At 43.7% G+C, this 22,445-nt stretch overlaps 1 protein-coding gene across 3 annotated transcripts in view; it reads left to right on the plus strand.

Annotated features, from left to right (window-relative positions):
- Positions 1 to 22,445, plus strand: part of LOC110504343 (diacylglycerol kinase beta) — a 149,375-nt gene that overhangs the window by 89,306 nt on the left and 37,624 nt on the right. For all 3 annotated transcript variants that reach the window (XM_036974675.1, XM_036974677.1, XM_036974676.1), the window contains 4 exons: positions 8,853 to 8,938; positions 9,035 to 9,124; positions 11,045 to 11,205; positions 17,624 to 17,688. In XM_036974675.1, coding sequence (XP_036830570.1) covers positions 8,853 to 8,938; positions 9,035 to 9,124; positions 11,045 to 11,205; positions 17,624 to 17,688 — 402 coding nt within the window. The remainder of the gene's footprint in view (positions 1 to 8,852; positions 8,939 to 9,034; positions 9,125 to 11,044; positions 11,206 to 17,623; positions 17,689 to 22,445) is intronic.

Here is a 22,445-nt window from a genome sequence, read left to right on the forward strand (position 1 = left end):
TAAAATGAATCACTTACCTTTTATGATCTTCATCATATGACTCTCATAGGACTTCATGTTACACAATACATATATATATATGTTTTGTTCGATAAAGTTCATATTTATATAAAAAAATCGGAATTTACATTGGCGCGTTACGTTTAGAAGTTCCAAAAACATCCAGTGATTTTGCATAGCCACATCAGTTTACAGAAATACAATATAAATGTTGAAGAAAATACAAGTGTTAGACATGGAATTGTAGATATACTTCTCCTTAATGCAACCGCTGTGTCAGATTTCAAAAAAGCTTTACGGAAAAAGCAAAACATGCAATAATCTGAGAACGGCACTCAGAAAAGATTTATATATATCCGCCATGTTGGAGGCAACAGAAGTTAGAAATAACATAATAAATATTCACTTGCCTTTGATGATCTTCATCAGAATGCACTTCCAGGAATCCTAGTTCCACAATAAATGTTTGATTTGTTCGATAATGTCCATCATTTATGTCCAGATAGCTACTTTTGTTAGCGCGTTTGGTAAACAAATCAAAACTCACTAGTTGCAGACGAAATGTCAAAAAGTTCCATTACAGTCCTTTAGAAACATCAAACGATGTATGGAGTCAATCTTTAGGATTTTTTAAAACATAAATCATCAATAAGGTTCCAACCAGAGAATTCCTTTGTCTTCAGAAAAGCAAAGGAACGCAGCTCCCTCTCATGTGAAATGCGCGTGACCAGCCTGTGGCACTCTGCCAGACACCTGACTCATTCCCCTCTCATTCAGCTACACTACAACATTGAAGCCTCAAACAAGTTTCTAACGACGGTTGACATCTAGTGGAAGCCTTAGGAAGTGCAACTTGACCAATTGTTGAGTATTCGTAAATTCATCAGTTATTCTGCATTCTTGCACAAGTACACTCAGATGAGAGTGCTCTAAAATCGGAGTAGATAGCCACAGCGAATTTACGAAGGTACCCAAATGTCCATTAAAAACGCACAATGACTATACCACTTAGCTAAACTATGAATGACGGGAATAATCAAGTCAATAAACGTTGGGTAGTTAGTATGATACAATATAGTTAATATACTGGCAAGTTCGATGTATTAGTAGCCAACTAACATTAGGTAGCTAGCTAACATACCGGTACATACTGCTGTAATGATATGCTATGTGGTTTAGTAACTTTAGTAACAGTGGTTTTAGGAAACAGCTGAAGATTTAACAAAGGTTTTAACAATGAACTTTGTCTTAAGATATTTTTTGGGAAACCGGGCCTTAAATTAAATTATGTGTGACTAAACATGTCTTTTTTTTTATTATTATTATTTTTTTTACATAATTTGAAGCTCAACTTAAATTTTTGAAAGACACCTTTTGCATGTGGAAATGTTGTATAATTTTCTATAATCACCCGGTGTAAAAACCATGGAAATTAAAAACAAACAAATATGTTTTAAGTGAGGAGTAGGGATTGGCTGACAAAGAAAGGAAATCCACATGAGCACCACAATGCCGACACCCATGGTCTACCAAGATTTTCCAGTACACAACATGGATCTACTACAGTAGCTATGTCGGTCTATTGTACAATGTGTATGCAGGTTGCTTGAAATTCAAACCTTCTCAAACAGCCTAATTTGTAATCTTCAGAAGAAGATTGGCCTTTACCGTGTCTTGCCATATATAGTGCCTTCAGAAAGTTTTCATTTAGTTTTCTTACAAGGTGGGATTGATATGGATTTCATTGTCATTTTTTTGTCATCGATACACACAAAATACTCTAATGTCAAAGTGGAATAAAAATTAAATGAATTGACTACATAAGTATTCAACCCCCTGAGACAATTCATGTTAGAATCGCCGTTGGAAGTGATTACAGCTGTGATTCTTTTTGGGTAAGTCTCTAAGAGCTTTGCACACCTAGATTGTGCAATATTTGAATTTTTTGCATTATTCTTTAAGCTCTATCAAGTTGGTTGTTGACCACATTTTCAAGTCTTGCCATACATTTTCAATACGATTTAAGTCTAAACTGTAACTAGGCCACTCCATAGCTCTATTCCGTTTTTTTTCATCCTAAAAAAACTCTCTAGAACTTGCCGAGGACAAACATACACTTTACATGATGCAGCCACCATCATGCTTGAAAATATGAAGAGTGGTATTCAGTGATGTGTTGTTGTTGGATTTGCGCCAAACATAACGCTTTGTATTCAGGACATGTTTAGGCAGTTTTACTTTAGTTAAACAGTATGCATGTTTTGGAATACTTTTATTCTGTACAAGCTTCCTTCTTTTTACTCTTTCATTTAGGTTAGTATTTTGGAATAACTACAGTGTTGATTGATCCAGCTCCTGTCACAGCCATTAAACTCTGTAACTGTCTCAAAGACACCTTTGGCCTCAAAGGGAAATCCCTGAGCAGTTTCCTTCCTCTCCGGCAATGGAGTTAGGAAGGACGCCTGTATCTTTGTAGTGACTGGGTTTATTGATACACCATCCAAAGTGTAATTAATAACTTCACCTGTCTCAAAGGGATATTCAATGTCTGCTTTAAAAAATACCCATCTTCCAATAGGTGCCCTTCTTTGAGAGGCATTGAAAAACCTTCCTGGTCTTTGTGGTTGAATCTGTGTTTAAAATTCATTGCACGACTGAGGGACCTTACAAATAATTGTATGTGTGGGTACAGAGATGAGATAGTCATTAAAACATAATTGAAAATACTATGATTGCACACAGAGTGAGTCCATGCAATTTATTAGGTGACTTGTTAAATATAAATATACATTCATTTAGATTTGCCAAAACAAAGGGTTGAATGCTTATTGACTCAAGACATTTCAGCTTTTAATATTCAATTAATTTGTAAGAATGTCAAAAAACAGAATTCCACTATGACATTATGGGGTATTGTGTGTAGGCCAGTGACACAAAATCTACATTTTAGGCTGTAACACAACAAAATGTGGAAAAAGTCAAGGGGTGTGAAAGCTTTCTGAAGGTGCATTGAAGGTCCCCAAGAACACAGTGAACCTCCATCATTCTTAAATGGAAGACGTTTGGAACTACCAAGACTCTTCCTAGAGCTGGCTACCTGGCCAAAATTAAGCAATCGGGGAAGAAGGGATTTGGTCAGGGAGGTGACCAAGAACCCAATGGTCACTCTGACAGAGCTCTAGAGTTACTCTGTGGAGATGGGAGAAACTTCCAGAAGGACAACCATCTCTGCAGCACTCCACCAATCAGGCCTTTATGGTAGTTTCAAGACAGAAGCCACTCTTCAGTAAAAGGCACATGGCAGCCCGCTTGGAGTTTGCCAAAAGGCACCTAAAGGACTCTCAGACCATGAGAAACAAGATTCTCTGGTCTGATGGAACCAAGATTGAACTATTTGTCCTGAATGCCAAGCGTTACGTCTGGAGAAAACCTGGAACCTTCCCTACGGTGAAGCATGGTGGAGGCAGGGACTGGGAGACTAGTCAGGATCGAGGGAAAGATGAACGGAACAAAGAACAGAGAGATCCTTGATGAAAACCATATATTTTAGAATAAGGCTGTAACGTAACAAAATGTGGAAAAAATCAAGTGGTCTGAATACTTTCCAAAGGCACTGTATTTGGATAAGGTTATTTGGCTCTGTTATGTAATCCTTACCGGCCCGTTTCAAGGAGAAACAAAAATAGGAATCAGCTTTCCTTTTCACACCAAAATAAACACAGTTCCTTTCTCACATTCAGACACGGTTGTCAAGAGTGGTAGATATGAAAACAAGGATGGCATAAAAAACAAATTACCCCAATCCTCAGGGTGGCACTCTGCCCATTCAGGAGATAATGTATGGGAGACTGGCAGTGTGCTCCGTCCAGTGGCGGGCGTGCGCAGTTTCACCATGGGTAAAGAGGACGGTGACAAAAGGGTACGGTCTGCAGTTCATCCTCCTCCTTTTCGTGGTGTCATTACGTCAATGGTCTCCGAGGTCCTAGCGCCTGTCTTTAGTCAGGAGATTTCCTCTCACCTTCAACAACAGGCTATTCAGGTGGTGCCCGTGTCAGAAGTACAGAGCGGTTGGTGCAGCTGGTACTTCTTACTCCCTAAGAGCGATGGAACGTTGCATCCCATCCTGGACTTGTGTGTTTTATACAACCACCTCAAGGTTTGCATGTTCAAAATGCTGACACTTTGCTGGCTATTGCAGTCGGTGCGTCCCAGTGATTGGTTCACGTCCATAGATCTGAAAGATGTGGCTATACTGTACATCCTCCCCACAGAAAGTGTCTGAGATTTCATTTTGAGGATGTGGCCTACAAGTTTCTGGTCCTACCTTTCGGGCTCTCCCTATCGACCCCGCACCTTTTCTATGGTGGTGGAAGCGGCTTTGGCACCGTGCCATGGGATCAGAGTATTGGCCTGTCTGGATGATTGGCTGGTAGTAGCGGAGTCGAGAGAACAGGTGGAGCTCCACACTACCATGCTAGTTTCCCATATTCAGTCTCTGGGGTTCATAGTGAATAACAAGAAAAGTTGCTTGACTCCGGCTCAATGCATTCAGTTTCTTGGTCTGGTTGGGAATAAATGCTTTGGCGTATCAGTGTCTGTGGGCCCTGCTCTATGAGTTTCCTCCGATGGACCTGATTCAGCCTACCGTGGAGAGGGTCCAACAGCAGGGTATTTTTATTCTGGTTGCTCCCTGTTGGCCCCGACAACCCTGGTTCCCGGACTCATGGAGGATTCCGTGCCGTTGGGATCTATTGAGTTTGGCACCCACAAACGCAGATATGGAATCTGTGGGTTTGGTCCCTGAAAGGTTGAATTTTGACAGCATGTGCCCCCTATATGAGAGGGTTGTATACATATAAGTGGTGCGTTTGAGGGTTGATGTCAGGTTAAAGGAGTTTGTCCTTTTCAAAGATCTTTGGTGGACATTGTTATGTTCTTGCAAGAGCTTTTTGAACAGGCCCTTTCTTTTTCCACATTGAAGGTTATTATGGTAGCCATCTTGACGTGTCATGTAGGGATTGATAGCTCTACCCCAGGGTCTCATCTTCTGGTGGTGATGTTCCCTAAAGGCATGCGTTGGCTCAGACCACTGTCAAAGCCTACGGCACTGACCTGGGACCTGGCTTTGGTCCTGGACGCTCCGTTTGAACCATTGGACTCTGTGGACCTGAAGTTATTTTCCTACAAGACTGTCCTGCTCATGGCTTTGGCATCACCCAAGCACGTTGGGGATCTCCAAGCAACAGTACACCCTTCCTGTTTGGAGTTTGCGCCTGGCAACTCCAAAGTGACGGTAGGTCTTAAAGCAGCTTTTGCTCCCAAGGTTATGCCTATGTCTTATAGGCCCCATGGCTTTCAAGCTGTTTCCTTTCTCACATCCTCGGTTTGCTTCCAGTGAACAACAGAGGTTGCATGGCCTGTGTCCGGTGCGCGCATTACGCACGTATATGGATAGGACCAAGGATATCCTCGTTTGTGACAACGTTTTCTTTCTCTAATCCAGTTTGGGGTAGGGCATTCTCTAAACAGTGTCTTTCTCATTGGATTGTGGAGGCATATGACAGCAAAGGACAAAGGTTGCCTAGCGGTGTGGGTGCTCACTCCACTAGGGGTCTGGAGGCTTCTTGAGCATTGTTCAGGGGCATGACGATTGGTGATATCTGTGCTGCAGCGAGTTGGAGTTCTCCACCTTTGTAAGGTTTTATCACTTGGGTGTAGGGCTGTTACAGTGGCCCTATTACCACTACACCAGCAGTCAGGAGTCATGACCGCAGTCAAATTCCATCTTGGTAAGTAGCCTTCTCCAAAACTGTGCTCTGATAACGCTGATGGTCATTAGTAGCCTACCAGTCGCTAATGGCCGATACTCAGTGCGCTATTGTCCCTCTAATAACTCTGGCATCAATAAAAATGCAAACACTTCATGAGAGCCCTGGCATTCAAAGTTAAAGTGGAATAGGATCATGGAAAACGAGCATAGTGTTAAGAGTAATTGTAAAATCTAAACCGCTGTGAAATATGTTTTCCATAATCAGAAATATTGTACAAAACTGAAAGTAAAGGACGCAAAAACAAAACTTAAGACTGGGAAGCATAGAAATAGCACACATAGAAGTACGTAGAATATTGGAAATGTGTTTTGAAAGTTCAATTTATGTTGCACTGCTGATTCAATCATATCATATTTTGGAACCAATCTTATTGGTGTCCTATGGAATTCATAAAATCTTATAGGATAAAGTTCTATAGGATAGGTCATATAGGATTCTAAAACTATAAACATCAATAACTTTAAATGCTGTTTGTTCATATGCTGTTTTATTGACATTCGAGTGTCAATTGACAAGGAATGTCCAATGAATGTCAACAATCTTTGAGAGTTTAATATTGATGAGGGTTGGAGGTTATAAGGAAGATAATCCACTATTCACATAGCAGTCTGGGTGGTTACGGGGTATCCTTACATGGAAAACATATTATAGTGTGAGACTGCTGTTGTGTGATTGTTATGTAGGACTTTTATTTGGATTAGCCATTAGCCATTAGTCTGGCTCTTGATAGCTTTACTCATCACATGTGTTAACCTATTTTGTTGTTAGCTAATGTTATGCGCGGGTTTGTTAGGGAACACACAGGAGTCGTGGGTGAAGTTTAGCCATGCTTTGTTGTAATTACCTGCTGGGCCTCAGCACATGTCATGTCATCAATAAACCCTGATGAAGACAGCTTGCTGTTGAATAAATGATTGCATCTGAGCTTCCAGAGTCTGAGTCTTTTCCTCTTCCTTCAATGTCATCAATACATGCCAGCGTGGTGGATCAATCTGATGTCATGACAAATAAGTTGCTATCTTCATTCTCTCCTCGTCTCTTGTATAACTCCTCCATTGTTGGTCATCCTTGCATCACTTACAAAGGCATATTTGTCAGGACAGTGTGGATAGATACATATCTCAATACCGTATGTAGAGTTGTAAACCAGCCCAAGCTGACCTCATTTGTACACTGTCCAAATGTATATTTGTCAGGACATTATGGATACATATCTTAATGCGTACAGCCAAAGACAGGCCTAATGTTGTCTGGCTATATAGCATAGGAGACACAGGGTTAATATAGACCCAGACAAATTCTCCAGTGTCGTTACCATGGGCTCCATGGCAACAGGCTCAGTCACCACCAGGCTTTTCGAGTGGCAGATTGAAGCTGAGTGATTTGTTTAGAGAATACAATTAGTTGTTTTGTGTTGATTAAGAGTGATGTCTCCATCCTAATGCAGATGGTCGTTTGGCCCCGTTGTTGATGCGCTTTCTCCAACTAAGCCCACATGCATAAAACATTGTCACGATTTGTCAAGCCTCATGTGGTGAGGTTAAAGGATATTAATGTTTAATGTTGATGTGCAAATGTTTTGTTAAATGTGATACATACGCAGCTCGGTGCTGTACCTACAGATTTCCCTGGAGTGCTGGCATGCTTGTGTTGTGCGTCACTAAGGGAGAGTGCAGTTCTCTTCAACTGCCAGGAGAGAGGGCAGTCTGTCGCACTGTTGTCAACCACCATGTCAGTGATACACACAAATCAAATCCAATTTTAATAGTCACAGGTGCCGAATACAACAGGTTGTTTCACCTTACAGTGAAATGCTTACTTATGAGCCCCTAACCAACAATGCAGTTTAAAAAAAATTTGAATAAGAAATAAAAGTAACAAGTAATTAAAGAGCAGCAGTAAAATAACAATAGCGAGACTATAAACAGGGGGGGTACCGGTACAGAGTCAATGTGCGGGGGCACCAGTTAGTTGAGGTAATATGTACATGTAGGTAGAGTTATTAAAGTGACTATGCATAGATGATAACAACAGAGAGTAGCAGTGGTGTAAAAGAGGGGGGGGGGGGGGGGGGGGGGGGGCAGGCAATGTAAATAGTCTGGGTAGCCATTTGATTATATGTTTAGGAGTCTTATAGCTTGGGGGAAGAAGCTGTTTAGAAGCCTCTTGGACCTAGACTTGGCGCTCCGGAAAGCTGTGTGGTAGCAGAGAGAACAGTCTATGACTAGGGTGGCTGGAGTCTTTGACAATTTTTAGGGCCTTGGCAGGAAGCTTGGCCCCAGTGATATACTGGGCCGTACACCCACCCTCTGTAGTGTCTTGCGGTCGAAGGCCGAGCAGTTGCCATAGCAGGCAGTGATTTGATTTGATGCTCTCGATGGTGCAGCTGTAGAACCTTTTGAGGATCTGAGGACCCATGCCAAATCTTTTCAGTCTTCTGAGGGGGAATAGGTTTTGTTGTACCCTCTTCACGACTGTCTTGGTGTGCTTGGACCAAGTTAGTTTGTTGGTGATGTGGAGCTCTCAACATGTTCCACTACAGCCCTGTCAATGAGAATGGGGGCGTGCTTGGTCCTCTTTATCCTGTAGTCCACAATCATCTCCTTTGTCTTGGAGATGATTGTGGACTACAGCCGCACACTATGTGGACTTTGACACAGCCGCACATGATTGTGGACACAGAAGCACACTTATGCACACACACACACACACACACACACACACACACACACACACACACACACACACACACACACACACACACACACACACACACACACACACACACAGGGTGTTTGTGATGTTTGCACTGCAGCTGTTTTTTGGGGGCACATGAAAACACCTTTGTCCTGGCCCAGATTCAAGGTTGCTTTGAAGGTGACCCAGACACTCTGTAAGGCTGGACACCAGCCACATTAATGCATCTGTCTCTCGCTTTCTCGCTTTATTTCTATCTCTCTTTCTCTCCGTGACTGTGTGTGTGCGTGTGTATTTACATATTTATGTATTTATGTCTTCCAGGCTCAACTTCTTCCATGATGTCCCTGATTTCCGGGTGCTGGCATGTGGAGGGGATGGGACAGTGGGATGGATCTTAGACTGTATTGGTGTGTCTCAATTCTATTGGATTAAACTCATGTACTCATGTGATGCAATCCATCAGAATTGTAATCATTATCTTATTGTTATCTGTCCATCTGCAGACAAGGCCAACTTCACCAGAGATCCCCCTGTGGCCATTCTCCCTCTGGGCACAGGGAACGACCTGGCAAGATGCCTACGCTGGGGCGGAGGTGAGGAGCTGTGTGTGTGTGTGTGTGTGTGTGTGTGTGTGTGTGTGTGTGTGTGTGTGTACATCGAACGCAGTGAGAGTCTTGTTTTACTTTTTCCTGCTCACTGAAAGCTTCAGTCAGCATTATTTTCCCCAATATCCTCACAATGCTCCTGTTGTGTCCTTGTGGTCCCTAACCCATCCTCATAGACCTTATATGAAAGTGCTATATAATGCAAAGCAGAGTTCTTATATAATCCCTGTTTGCTTATTGGCTGGGCCTGTTTTGGGGCCAATAGTTGTGACCCTGATTATGACTGACTGCTTGACCTGACCCTGGCTTGTAGAGGCCAGCAGAGCACTTTAGCCAGGCGGCAGGCATATGATGTTATGATGCTTGTAAACTAAATAGACAGATAGTTCCCAGGGGCTTTTTGACCAAGCACAAGTTGAATACATTATGTTCTCGGAAAAATCATTTAAAAAGCAGCTGGATTCTTTGAATTTTTCTGACCAGATTTACAGCTGTACAGTATTAGACAGTAGCTGTGAGTGACTGTGTGTGAGAGCGGTAGCTGTGTGTGAGAGCGGTCTTTGTGGAAACATATTGCACATGCTTTTTAATTCCTAGCACAGTAAACCAATCATCTAAATTGTGTTTGGTGATACAATTTCCTATTGGTCTCCTATTAAGTGGTAGATGTTATATGACAGATGGTATAGGCCTGTTGCAACTATGTGAGGCAGGATTGGGCTGTATGTTAGCCTGTGTGTGTCATGGGTATTGGAATATACTTGTATGCTTTTGCAAACATGAATGAGTATAAGTAGTCTGTGAATTGTTTGTTTAATATTCAGGGTATGAAGTATGCTAATTGACTTCTTACATTACATCCTCATTGCTTTCTCCCTCTGTGATTTGGTATAAGTGTGAGCACAGACTGTTGGAGATCACATGAGGGGGAACAAGTGTCATCATACATGGCCCCTGGCTAGGAGATAGGAGATATTCAGCCTCTCCTGGAGGACAAATAGTAGAAGTAGATTTCAGATGTTTCTTTGTTATTACAACGAATGTGTTTCAGCGTGACGCCCTCTTCAAAACCCTGGAGCTCCCCATGCGCCTTGTTTAGAGAGGGAGGTAGCAATAGTTTTCCTTTCCCTTCAGTCATCATGTGTTAGTAGCACAGGAGGGGGGAACATGTGTCATCACACATTGGCCCCGGCTCTCAGGACGTGAGTGGCAGAGTCCCCTGGTGTTCTCAGTGTGATGGGTCCTCATTATACGCTCACACCCCCATGACAGCCAGTGATATAACACTAACGGCCCACCTCTCAGCAGCACTGAGCACAATCATCATCAGAGTCATTGTGGTTCAGACCCACTGGGTCTCAGACACAGAGGACCTGGTTACCGGAGCCCGAGATGGGGTTCTATCCCATGGCACAGTGTAATGATGGCTCTATTGTGTAGGCTCATACTGTTTACCAACACTCTCTCAGAGAAGCCCGTCAGTTGGTTGGAGTTCTATTTCCTGGCATTGGACTTACTTACTTGCTCCTCTTCATCCCCTCTGGGACATAAGGCCACAATGAGGACTTTACTGTGTACACTTAAACCATTAGGCTGTCATTCACTGTGTGACGACTTCTTAGTCCTCTGGAGACACGCAGGAGGAGAGGGATGTGGGTCTTTTCAGATGTACTCCCTTGAAACCATTTCCTTTTTCTCTTTGCTGAGGCCTCTGACCTCACATTAAATTAAATACCGAAAGCACTATGCAACTTGATGAATACTAGACCTACTTGCATTTATAAAAGTTGGTCTGAGAGCCCGGGTCTGAGAGTGTGGGTGACCTTAGTGTGTGTGATGGCTTTGATGGCTTTATCTCATTGCGTCCTATGTCTGACTTCTCACCTGTCTCTCTCTCCTTTCCTGTAGGTTATGAAGGAGGCAGTCTTCTGAAGTTCCTGCGGGACATAGAGCACAGCACAGAGATGGTTCTGGACCGATGGAACATCGACATCGTCCCTGTTGACAAGGAGGAGAAGGGAGACCCTGTCCCCAACAGCATCGTCAACAACTACTTCTCCATCGGAGTGGTGCGAGAACAGCACACACCTCTACACATAGACACACTACACACGTAAACAGACGTCCATACATGCATGCACACACACACTCACATACACACACACACTATAGTTATTCGTTTCACCAGGAAATGTTTGTTGACATGCAGAACCAATTTTCAGACAGGGGTTCCGGTGGTCCTTCCCCAGAATTGCTTTGACATTTTAAAACAAATTTCCTACAATTCTACACAGTACGACATGACTTATTATGCCTATTTTGAGGGGTACATGGGTATTTTGAGGGGTACATGGGTATTTTGAAAACACAGTATAAGTGGAAGGATACGTGGAAGGACAATTCTTCACCATCTTTTATGAAGGTATTTCAAGGCAAGTATTAGGAATCCATAAAAGATGAAGACTGAGTTGTATTATAGTCGGACTTCGACTACCTTATGCCCAGTCCACATGTCCCCCTATCCCCCGTGGCAATTTAGCTTTTGGGACATAGGCTCAGTACTATGCCACAGTATGGGATTGCCTATCCCAGCAGGAGTTAAACAATTTGCAGAATCCCCGGAGGTTTTTAAGCCTCTCAGGCAGGTTAATTACTGTATTTCCCCTTTTAATGGGAAAGAACCAGCATCGCCCTGGTCCCCGTTGCTTAGCAACCATTTATCGCTCTCCTCACGGTCCCACTGTTCAAAACAAATTACCATGGGCATGCCTCAAACGTATTAGACTAGAGGGACCAGAAGGACAAGGTCAAATGGGTGCTGTCTCAGTTGTTGTCTTGATGTCGCTTTCAATCAACCCCTGACACTTCAGATGGATGTTTTATATCTCTGTTATCAAATCTATGGTTGCTTAACAGTAAGGTGCCTGCAGCACCTCATTTGAGAAAGCAATCCCTTTTATGGTCTTTCCTCTCTTTATTTTCCTTTGCAGGGAAGCCTAAAAATACACAAACAGCCAGGAGTAGACAGTGAGACTTAGCCAAAGTTTGATTGGTTCAGACATATTATGTACCAATCACAGGTAGGACAAGGATGAGGGAGGAAGGGGCGAACTTGGCAAGGATACGAGGCACTATTGTGATGTTATGCAACCCGGCCTCCCACTGGTCCCAAGCCTGCCACATATTCAGCAGGTTTCTGCCAAACACATGAATCTACCATCCTGTTACTGCTGTGCTATGAGTACACCCTAGCCTGCTGGACCCATATACTGTATGTTTGTCCTGTATTGCCAACAATGACAATATTGAAAGCAGTTGACTGGGATCAGTACTTTGTCTCATAATTTTCAGCATATTGCTGATCGAAGGGAAAGACAAAATGGTTTAATTAGAATGTGGATGTTATTAGCAAACGACCAACCCTCTGACCTTTCTATCTAGACAATGGGTCTTTCTCCACTGTGTAATGCCTGTGTCAGAAGGGCCAGAGGATGAAGGCTAGGGGGTGGCCAGGGGACAATGCCCTCTCTGTGGGATTCAGATGTGGGCCGGGTGGGTGGTAGTGCCAGTGCCAGGATGGTCCAAACTTTGGTTGCAGCCACTGTCAAGCATTTACCCTGGCTGTACACCATTTCTAAAGAAGTGCTGGCTACATTTAAAACTGTTATTGATGATATAACAGTGATTTACAGTCCATTTACATTCAAATATATCTCAATTCTGTGTTCCTGAGAGGACCTTTTAAGCTCAAACTGATCCCTTCGAAGGATTCTGTGTTTATGTAATCCACTATGCCCAATGCCATTCCCATGTTGTTGATGGCGCTTTTGGTCTGCTGTAGGCTAGTCCTAGCTCTCTGCCCTGATCTAATGCGGCATGGCATGGCCCTGTAACAGGGCAACAGATCTCATCTCCATGGCTTCAGTTGCCAGGGACAGATGGCTGCATATCTGTGCACCAATGACACCTGAGCAAACGAGCGCTAGCGCGATGACTCACGCCGTATCATGATGTAATCATTAGCAGCCCCGAATCAGGTTCAATGTCCATATCCATATTGGGGCATCACTTCCTGCCATCACAGTCACAGACCTTCCCCTCCCGGGACAGGGATTGGGTTGCCATGGCGTTGGCGCTCTCAAGGCCAATTTTCGAATCTCAACTGTCATCTGTTTCTTGTTGCAGTGAGTTAATTGAGGATGACGTGGTAGCCATATTGACTGTCACTAAGAGAATGCTCTAGGCTAGAGATAAAGATGTGTTTTGTGGTATTGCTAATTTGTTCCCTGCCTCAGATTACTTTGTATTGCTTTTGGGCATCAGTGCTCTGCACTAAGTACACACTAAAACTTGATCATATTAAATAACAAATAAAATCTAACAAAATCATACAACATACATCCTAAGAAGAGTCAACCATAAATCCATATTGAGAAGAGCTTCATATAAAATCCTTCTCTGGTCACTGTCAAACTTTAGTCTGGATACAATGACTGAAGCGTGTCTACAGGAAACCAACTCTTTGACAAGATGGCTTCATGTCAGCCATTCTGGATCTATTTCATCATACATACACTACATTAACATTAACCCTCAGTCATTACTGTAACCCTAACACACTGATCAGATGGGAGAGGAGTCTACATGTACATATGGCAGGCGCCTTGGGTTTCAACCCCAAATCCTGAGCCTCACTTCAATCCCACATCCCCATATTGCATTCCAAGACTTCCTTCCTTCCTTCCCTACCTTGCCTTGCCCTCTTAAAACCCCTGTAATTCAAACAATTCAGCCCCACTTCAGTCTCACATCCCCACGGAAATCCCCAAGACTTCCCTCCCTGCCGTGCCTTTACAGTACTGTATGTATTAGGCACTCCATATACTCCTATAATGTATTGCATCCCTGCACCCTGAGTGATCCCGTTCCCAACCCTCACCCTGAAAATAATCTGTGTGAGGAATTAGTGAGAGGGAAATCACACCATGTCAGCAGCCATTAAAGAAGCCACCTCACCCCTTCCTCACCCCAGCCCCTTAGCTTGAGGAAGCCGATCTCTCCAGGGTGCGAGAGAACGATGAAACGGGTCCTGCCATCAACAAGCTATCTGCTCTCCAAGCGTGGCTCTATGCCTAGCTATGTGAAGTGGAGATTGCCTGGGACTGGCTCTGACCCTTCTACCATGTAATGCTCTCTGGCTCTCTAGCTATGTGTTAGCTATTGCTACTTACCCACCGTGTTACTCTGTGGTCTGTGGATCCAATCCACAGTGACCTGTCCTGTGTGTTGACAGCAGGGTGTGTAGTGCTTGCTCAGGGGACAGCCAGGCCAGGCCTCTAGGGAGGGTAGCGGGAAGTGAAGGTTAGACTGAGGGGATAAAGATGGGAGAGAGAGACGTGCAGGGGGAGGAGTAGTGCTGGCAACACCAAAGGTCAGGGGAAGTATCAGTGACAGGAAGTTAGCGTCTGCCAGGTTCAGACCAGGTTACTGCGGTAATGAATGACAGTGCTGAGTGACACCTGGCTGGGTCTTAAAGATAGGGAGGGAAAAAACCCCCCACCCCGTACTCTTCTCTATGTCTGTCGGAACACACATGCACTCACACAGATACACATCATAGGTACTGTACACATCATACACAAAGATACAGTATAAACCCTTTTACAAAATGAACCCGCATATTCACATAAAATATTTGTCTCCCTTTCGCACACACACACACACACACACACACACACACACACACACACACACACACACACACACACACACACACACACACACACACATACACACACACACAAACACACAAAGATACTGTATATAAGCAGAATGCATTGCTTACATAAAAACACAATTCTCTCAGGAACAGGTCCCCAGCGTTAGCGTTAGCACCTGCTACCTACAGCTATGATGACAGGGGCACAGATGGACTCCACACAGGCACAGTGGCACAGCAGCTTGCTACAATAGGCTCACTATGACCCTGTATGGGCATTCAGATCTAGAGCTCCGGTTCCGTTTGACCATCCTAATTTATCTTATTCAAAAGCAATTTCAATGGAAATTCTCAATTTAGAATTTAGTCCAGGCCTTGGCTTAATCTGTGTCCAGGAAACCAACCAATAACAGTTTTGTAGAGCTGTATTTGTCAAATTGCAGAGTGTGATGCCCCTAACCAATGGGTGACTGGACTGGATGGATGGCTTTGAAGTATGTCTCAGTGCTGCAGAATGGGGTGAGGGTTGACGGGGGGAGGTAGGGGTGAGGGTTGACAGGGGGGAGATAGGGGTGAGGGTTGAGAGGGGGGAGATAGGGGTGACACCCACTTTTCCCCAGATCACACTTTGATGTTCCCGAAAGGGCACCAACCAAAATGGGTTGAAAAAGCAACCTATTTCTACCTCTATCTGGGGGCTGTGATAGAAATGGTTCTGAGGTGACATTTATTTTCCAGCGAGTGATTTGTTTGTTTGTCCACTCCCCATCCTCCCTCCCGCCCCCACCATGTGCCAAACATCAAATGGCAAGATCAAAACAACCTTCGTCACACAGAGTCAACTATGGTGGATAGCAAATGTCACATATTTACAGTGACAGTATTTGGGGACAGTATAGGCTACTGGCCGGTGCTTGCTCTAGGAGCACTGGACACAATCCAGTGTCGCATATAGTTGCTATTTGTTGTGTTTTTTCGGAGGCTGTTGTGATACTGTGACACTGCGAGTCACATTAAGGTATTGCCCTAGATACAGGACATGCAGTCCTTCAATAAAAACAAATGTCATGATTTCTTTCCCACCTCTTTCCCTCCCTTTTTTAAACATGGCTCAAGGCCCAGAGGTTAACAACAAACCAACTCCCTGCATCTATGTTCTAATCACTATGCCTAGTATTTGGCGTATGGTGTGTGGTTTTCATCCAGACCTCCAATAACACCTGTCCCCCCAGGTTCCAGTTTAAATGCATCCCATATTCACAGCCAAAGAGCCTGACCAAGTGGGCAGGTGCAGAGCTATTTTGGGACCCACTAGTTGATGATGTTGTGGGACATGTGTTAAGTTTGATGGAGGGAGAGCCCTGGAGATGACACAGGCTCCAAAGGATATTGGAGGGAGGGTGACAGGGTGAGGGTGATGCGGCGTGCCTTACCCCCAACCTTCCAATCTTTTCCGGTCTCCTTTCTGGCGACCGCTGAAACACCTGCACAGGCGGGCAGGAATCCAACCAATGCCCCAACAACCGATGGTTGGTCTCTCTGTAGGGCTCCAGGTCCGTTTCCTATTAGTGCCATGACCTGTGCCAGGCTGAATGGCGACCTGAACTCTGGTCCCTAGGGCAGTGGCTGGCACGCAGGGGTCTGGTCCCACTTCCTCCTTCTGTCCCATGTGGTGGGAAAAGAAAGGGAAGGAGGGAGAGAGGGAAGAGTGAGAGAGAGAGAGACCTGCTGACTGCAGGATGTGGTAGTGTTGAGCTGCCTGCCAGTCAGCATTCGACTGCCTGCCTGCCTGCAGTCTAAATATAGGAGCAGATCTGTTACAATGACAGGTCTGATTTGTCAATTATTCCCTCCTTCATTCTCTATGGCTTTCTCTCTCGCTCTCTCTCTCTATTGCTCTCTGGATCTCTCCCTCGTCTTTTCTCTGGCAATATCTAATTCTCTCTCTATCTCTCTCTTCTTCCACTTCTCTCTCTCTCTTTTGACATTCTGTCTTTGCTTTAATCATTCTTTGTGTTAGCAGAATGTGCTCTAGCTTCAATTTCAGCAATGTCGCCAAGACTTTTTTCCATTGTTGAGAATAGGTTTGACCTGATGGCCTTTCCAAAGGTTCGTTGTCCATTTATTTCTATGAGCAGATCAAAATGCCAAAAATAATTGCCATCTTCATTGCAGTCTAGTAACTATTCTCATAGCCACCATCATCACCATCACCACAACTGGTAGGAAGCCAGCTGTCTATCTTTCAGGGCATGACGTCCATCGCCGCATTGACCATTTCCTCCATACCCCATCTTCTCTGCCTGTCCATTACCGGATAACCTCTCCTCCCCATCTAGTAAAATCACTTATTCATCCAGCGTGATGCTTTTTATCCTACAGTACAAAGTCACCATCTCTCATTCTGTGCTCTGTCCACCACACAAGACTAATATGAGTGAGATCACCCTGCCCTCAGGCCTCAGGTCATGGCAGAGCTAAGACGGGCTCTGGAGAACACACACACCCATACCCCATATTTATAAGTGGGGTCATTCCTAGTGTTGGAGCCATTTGACTGATTACGTTGACCCCCTACCCCCAGAGGTCATCCAGGGCTGGGGTCAAACACACAACACAGGGGGTAGGCAGGGCAGGGGGATAGGTGGTGACTTTTTAACCCTGTTATCATCCCTAGCGCAGTCCTAGTATCAAATAGGCACAGGATCACAAGCACAAAGGTGATGCCCCAGTAGTAGCTTAAAACTGCTCTATGTCTCCCACTATAGGATGCCTCCATCGCTCATCGCTTCCACTTGATGAGAGAGAAGCACCCAGAGAAATTCAACAGCAGGTGAGAGATTGATATAGACTTTGTTTCACTTAAGTTAAGGTGTATTGGTGTCCCTGTATTGTCTCAAGCTGCTACTGACACAGTGAATGGTCACTACTCATTAGCTGCTCTCAACTTCCATCAACCAGATAGAGTCCCTCCATGCTGGGAAAACCTATAGCATATTAGAATAAATTAATAATCAATGGTCAGGAAAAACCCTGCCTGCTTAGTGACATCAATAGATTGGCATTGCCTGGCTTCTGTCTATGATGGTAATGGAAACTAGCTAGCTGATTTTGTGACATAAAGAAGGCAGCCAAAGTACAGTGTCTATGCTAACTGACTAGCTGGCTGGCTGGCCGGTCCTTACTACCATTTTGAGTCCTGTTCTGATGTAATGGCTCTGAAATGTTGTACATGGGTCAAACAATAATGGAAGTAGTTGTGCACACCGGTTTGTACACAATTTGTCAAAATATTTTACTGAGGCATTTCTGACATTTTGCATGGTAATATGCAAAGATATTGTCCAATTTGTCACAAATTTGCTGACGAAGGAAAACATTTGTTAACTTGATTGAACAATATTATGCAGTAAATGTGGGGAGCCAGGTAGCCTAGTGGTTAGAGCGTTGAGCCAGTACCCGAAAGGTGCTGAGCTGACAAGGTAAAAGATATCTGTCGTTCTGCCCCTGAACAAGGCCATCATTCATCATCCGGTAGGCCATCATTCTAAATAATAATTTGTTCTTAACTGACTTGCCTAGTTAAAAAAAAAAAATTTTGTACTGTAGTGATCAGTCAGATTTATGCAATAATATTGCAGGCAGATCGCTCAAGAGTGGCTTCAGCGGGAAGTGCCTTCAAAACTGGACACTAGGGGCAACAGTGAGCGCTATTACCATCAAGTAGGCTTGGGTTTTGCTAGGGCGATGTGGATCAGAAGATTTTTGTTGTTATTTGTTTTAACCCTATCCCAAACCTTAACCGTTACCTTAACCATTTGGAATGAGTGCCTAAACTTCATGTTTTAACCCTATCCAAAACATTAACCCTCAACCTTCTAAATTTGATGTTTGAAGCAACTTAGAACTTTGACTTTTGGAGAAACGGAATAATACTGAGTAGGAGGAGTCAACCCAGGGTGTCAAAAACACAGAAGTTTGACATTTGGAGCAACTTTGAAATTTGACATTTGGAGGAATGTGGATAAATGTCTAATTCTGCAGTGTGAGAACTTGTTGCTGATTTAACTGTTTTATGCAGTAATAGTGCAGTGATTGGACAAATTTACGTCCTCACAGAATCACAAAATCCTGACGGGACTGAATATTGTCCATTGAATTCCTTGCCAGTCAGTCCTTGTGTAATAGAAATGCTCATATTAGAAGCAGCCGGAATCCACGCAACTCTTACTACCAGTCAAATGAATGACATGAATCATTTAGAACACCGGCTCCAGCTGTCAGTTCACACAATGGAGGCTTGCTTCACATGACGGAGGTAGATTCAGATTCAAAGTGTTTAATAGTCACATGTACAGGGTTGCAGGTGTGATTGTAGGGTACAGTGAACATCTTAGGCTTCGTGCTCCAATATGCATGACTAATTGAAATAAAATATTGAAAATGGTCGTAAAAAACAACAATAGAAATAATACTATATACAATGCATTCAGAAAGTATTCCGACCCCTTCACTTTTTCCACATTTTGTTATGTTACAGCTTTATTGTAAAATGTATTAAATAAATATTATTCCTCATCAATCTTTACACAATACCCCTTAAGGACAAAGTGGAAACAAGTTTTTAGAATTTTTTTCAAATGTATTAAAAATAAAAAACAGAAAAACCTTATTTGCATAAGTATTCAGACCCTTTGCTATGAGACTTGAAATTGAGCTCAGGTGCATCCTGTTTCCATTGATCATCCTTGAGAAATCAGCCAGTTGAAATCATGAATCAGCTGACATAATTTTTATGGATATATACATAGAAATGAAAATTGAAAAAAGGTAAAACAAAACATTTTCGATTTCCAGGTGAAATTGCGCCACATTAGCTCATTATCCAAATACATGTCACTAGAAAACAGCTGAAACAAATGCAAATGCTGCTACTTTGTTGTTATTCTGGCTGCAATTTGATGTGACTGTAAGTTAGCCGTAGTTCGCTAGCTAGCAAGCAAGGGATAAGAACGTTGCCAGCCAGTATGACAGTGGAACATTGAGAATGGTTTGCCAGCCCTCCACTTCGTCTCGGGCCTAACAACACCCATACCGATATGACCTCCAAACACCGGCTTCTCAGGCATTATCATTTAAATAACAACTGTGGCAGTGATGAATAAATGTATGTCCATTTGGTGGAGACAGAGTAAAGACTGTTGAAGAGGTGGGGGGAATGGCCATAAGGGGAGCAGCATGACCATAAAAAAATAAAAATAAAATTGTAATAAAAAAGTTATGATATACATATTAACAACTGCAACAGTGATGAATAGGGGGGGGGAGCAGCAGGAGAAAGAATGTAGTTGACTATCACTACGGTGTCCGTGTGGTTAGATCATTTCAGCCTCTCTGAGATGTGTACGCAGAGGAATTTGAAGTGATTGACCATCTCCCACGGTGGCCCCGTTGATGAGGATGGGGGCGTGTCCAGCCTGGTTCCTCCTGAAGTCCATAATCAGCTCCTTTGTTTTGCTAACGTTGAGGGAGAGGTTGTTTATCTGGCACCAAACCGTCAGAATGAGAGAGACCACTGTGACTGACCCAAAATTAAGGAAAGCTTTGACTATGTACAGACTCAGTGAGCGTAGCTTTGCTATTGAGAAAGGTCGCCATAGGCAGACCTGGCTCTCAAGAGAAGACAGGCTATGTGCACACTGCCCACAAAATGAGATGGAAACTAAGCTGCGCTTCCTAACCTCCTGCCAAGTGTATGACCATATTAGAGACACATATTTCCCTCAGATTACACAGATCCACAAAGAATTCAAAAACAAATCCAATTTCTATGAAATCCCATATCTATTGGGAGAAAAGGCAATGTAAACATGTTTTCCGTGCCAATAAAGCCCCTAGAGAGAGAGAGACTCCCTGACTGACTGAGGTTGAAGCTGTCATCTCTATTTAAGGAAAGGGAACAAAGTGTAAGAACCAAATCACAGTTCTCAGCTCAATTATGTCCCATTGTGTCAAATTGCAGCAATTGAGGGAAAGAGGAACATCATTTGGGAGGTTGATGGGCTTAATGGGCAGCAACAGTGATGTCATGATGTCTCGATGTGTGACTGAACTGTACTGTATGTACTAAATACCTTGTGGATTTTTTAAATAAAGACGTTTCTCAGAACTGGATTGTCCCCCACCCCGTCACACACACACCCTCCCAGTGGTCTTTTACAGCGCATCGTAAGTCCTTTGATGTTCATCTGTTTCATTTCCAGTCTTTGCTTGTCTTTAATAACCCCCCCCCCCCCCCCCCCCCCCCCCCGATGCCTCCTCTACTCACTGACTGACTTTCATTGAGATGCGCAGTAAAAAGCACACATAACATAGCCCAAAGCTGGATGGGCTTTTGAGAATGCAGTTGGAAGTGTATGGCCTGCCTGTCTTTCCTCTTTGATGGCAGTCGCAGTGTGTGTGTGTGTGTGTGTGTGTGTGTGTGTGTGTGTGTGTGTGTGTGTGTGTGTGTGTGTGTGTGTGTGTGTGTGTGTGTGTGTGTGTGTGTGTGTGTGTGTGTGTGTGTGTGTGTGTGTGTGCGCGCAGCGGCTGGTTCAAAGAGGGCTGTGTGTAGTGGCTGGTTCAGGAGAGGTGAGAGGAGAACTATTGTCTGCATAGCTGCTACTGCTGCTGCTGCCAGTGAGCCTGGCAGACTGTTTGGAACTGATCTACAAGGCACTCGGTGGGGTGCTTTACACAAGCGGAAGTGAAAGTGTGTGGGTGTGGGTGCGTGCTAATGTGTACCTGTGTGTGTGTCTGTCGGTGAGTTGGTAGGTACAGTATGTGGGACATATAATCTAGGCCAACACTGAACCTTTTCCTTGGTGACTAGGGGATGTTCTTTTACTTTGCCTTTGTTGTGGTGTTCAGTGAAGTATGTGTCAGCAGGTGGTCTGTGACTGAGAGGGACAGTGACTGACTTAGAGTCCTATCTCCCTGTTGCAGCTCTTTATGTTGTATCTATGACACACACATACACACATGGGTGCCTCTGTTGTTGTTTACCACTGTGTCTAATTAGCCATCTGTAGGCTAGTCCATGTATGGAAGTTCTAAAGAAGGAGGGGGAAGCTTGTTACCAGTTTGAAACTTAATAATTCATGCACAAGACAAGACTTATGTCTCAGACCTAGATTTCCTCTCCCCATTCATCCAAAGACACGTGGCAGAACAACAGGAGGTAGAAGGATGGTTGAAACAGACAGGCAGAGATATTACAGCATACCTCAGGTTAATCAGGATATTGTCGTAAAACTGTTGTGAACTGCCACAGATTGATAGCCTGGACCCAGATCTGTCTTGCCACTTAGGTGCCTTCCAGATTGAGACCAAGAGCCAGAGACGAGCAGTGGATAAAGAGATATGTGGAGGACACATTCTTTATTTCAGTTCTATTCTAATTTTAGATATAAAATAAAATCTACTTCTGCATGGGGAGTTATTTCATGTGGCTTGATTATTGCTACAATTCCAGTCAGTGGGTTTCCAAGTCAAACATTATATTTATGCTGTTCCCAAATGCCACTGGACCTACGAAAAGGAGAGAGGTTG

The sequence above is a fragment of the Oncorhynchus mykiss genome, chromosome 3 (assembly GCF_013265735.2).
Source record: "Oncorhynchus mykiss isolate Arlee chromosome 3, USDA_OmykA_1.1, whole genome shotgun sequence".
NCBI classification, from domain to species: domain Eukaryota; kingdom Metazoa; phylum Chordata; class Actinopteri; order Salmoniformes; family Salmonidae; genus Oncorhynchus; species Oncorhynchus mykiss.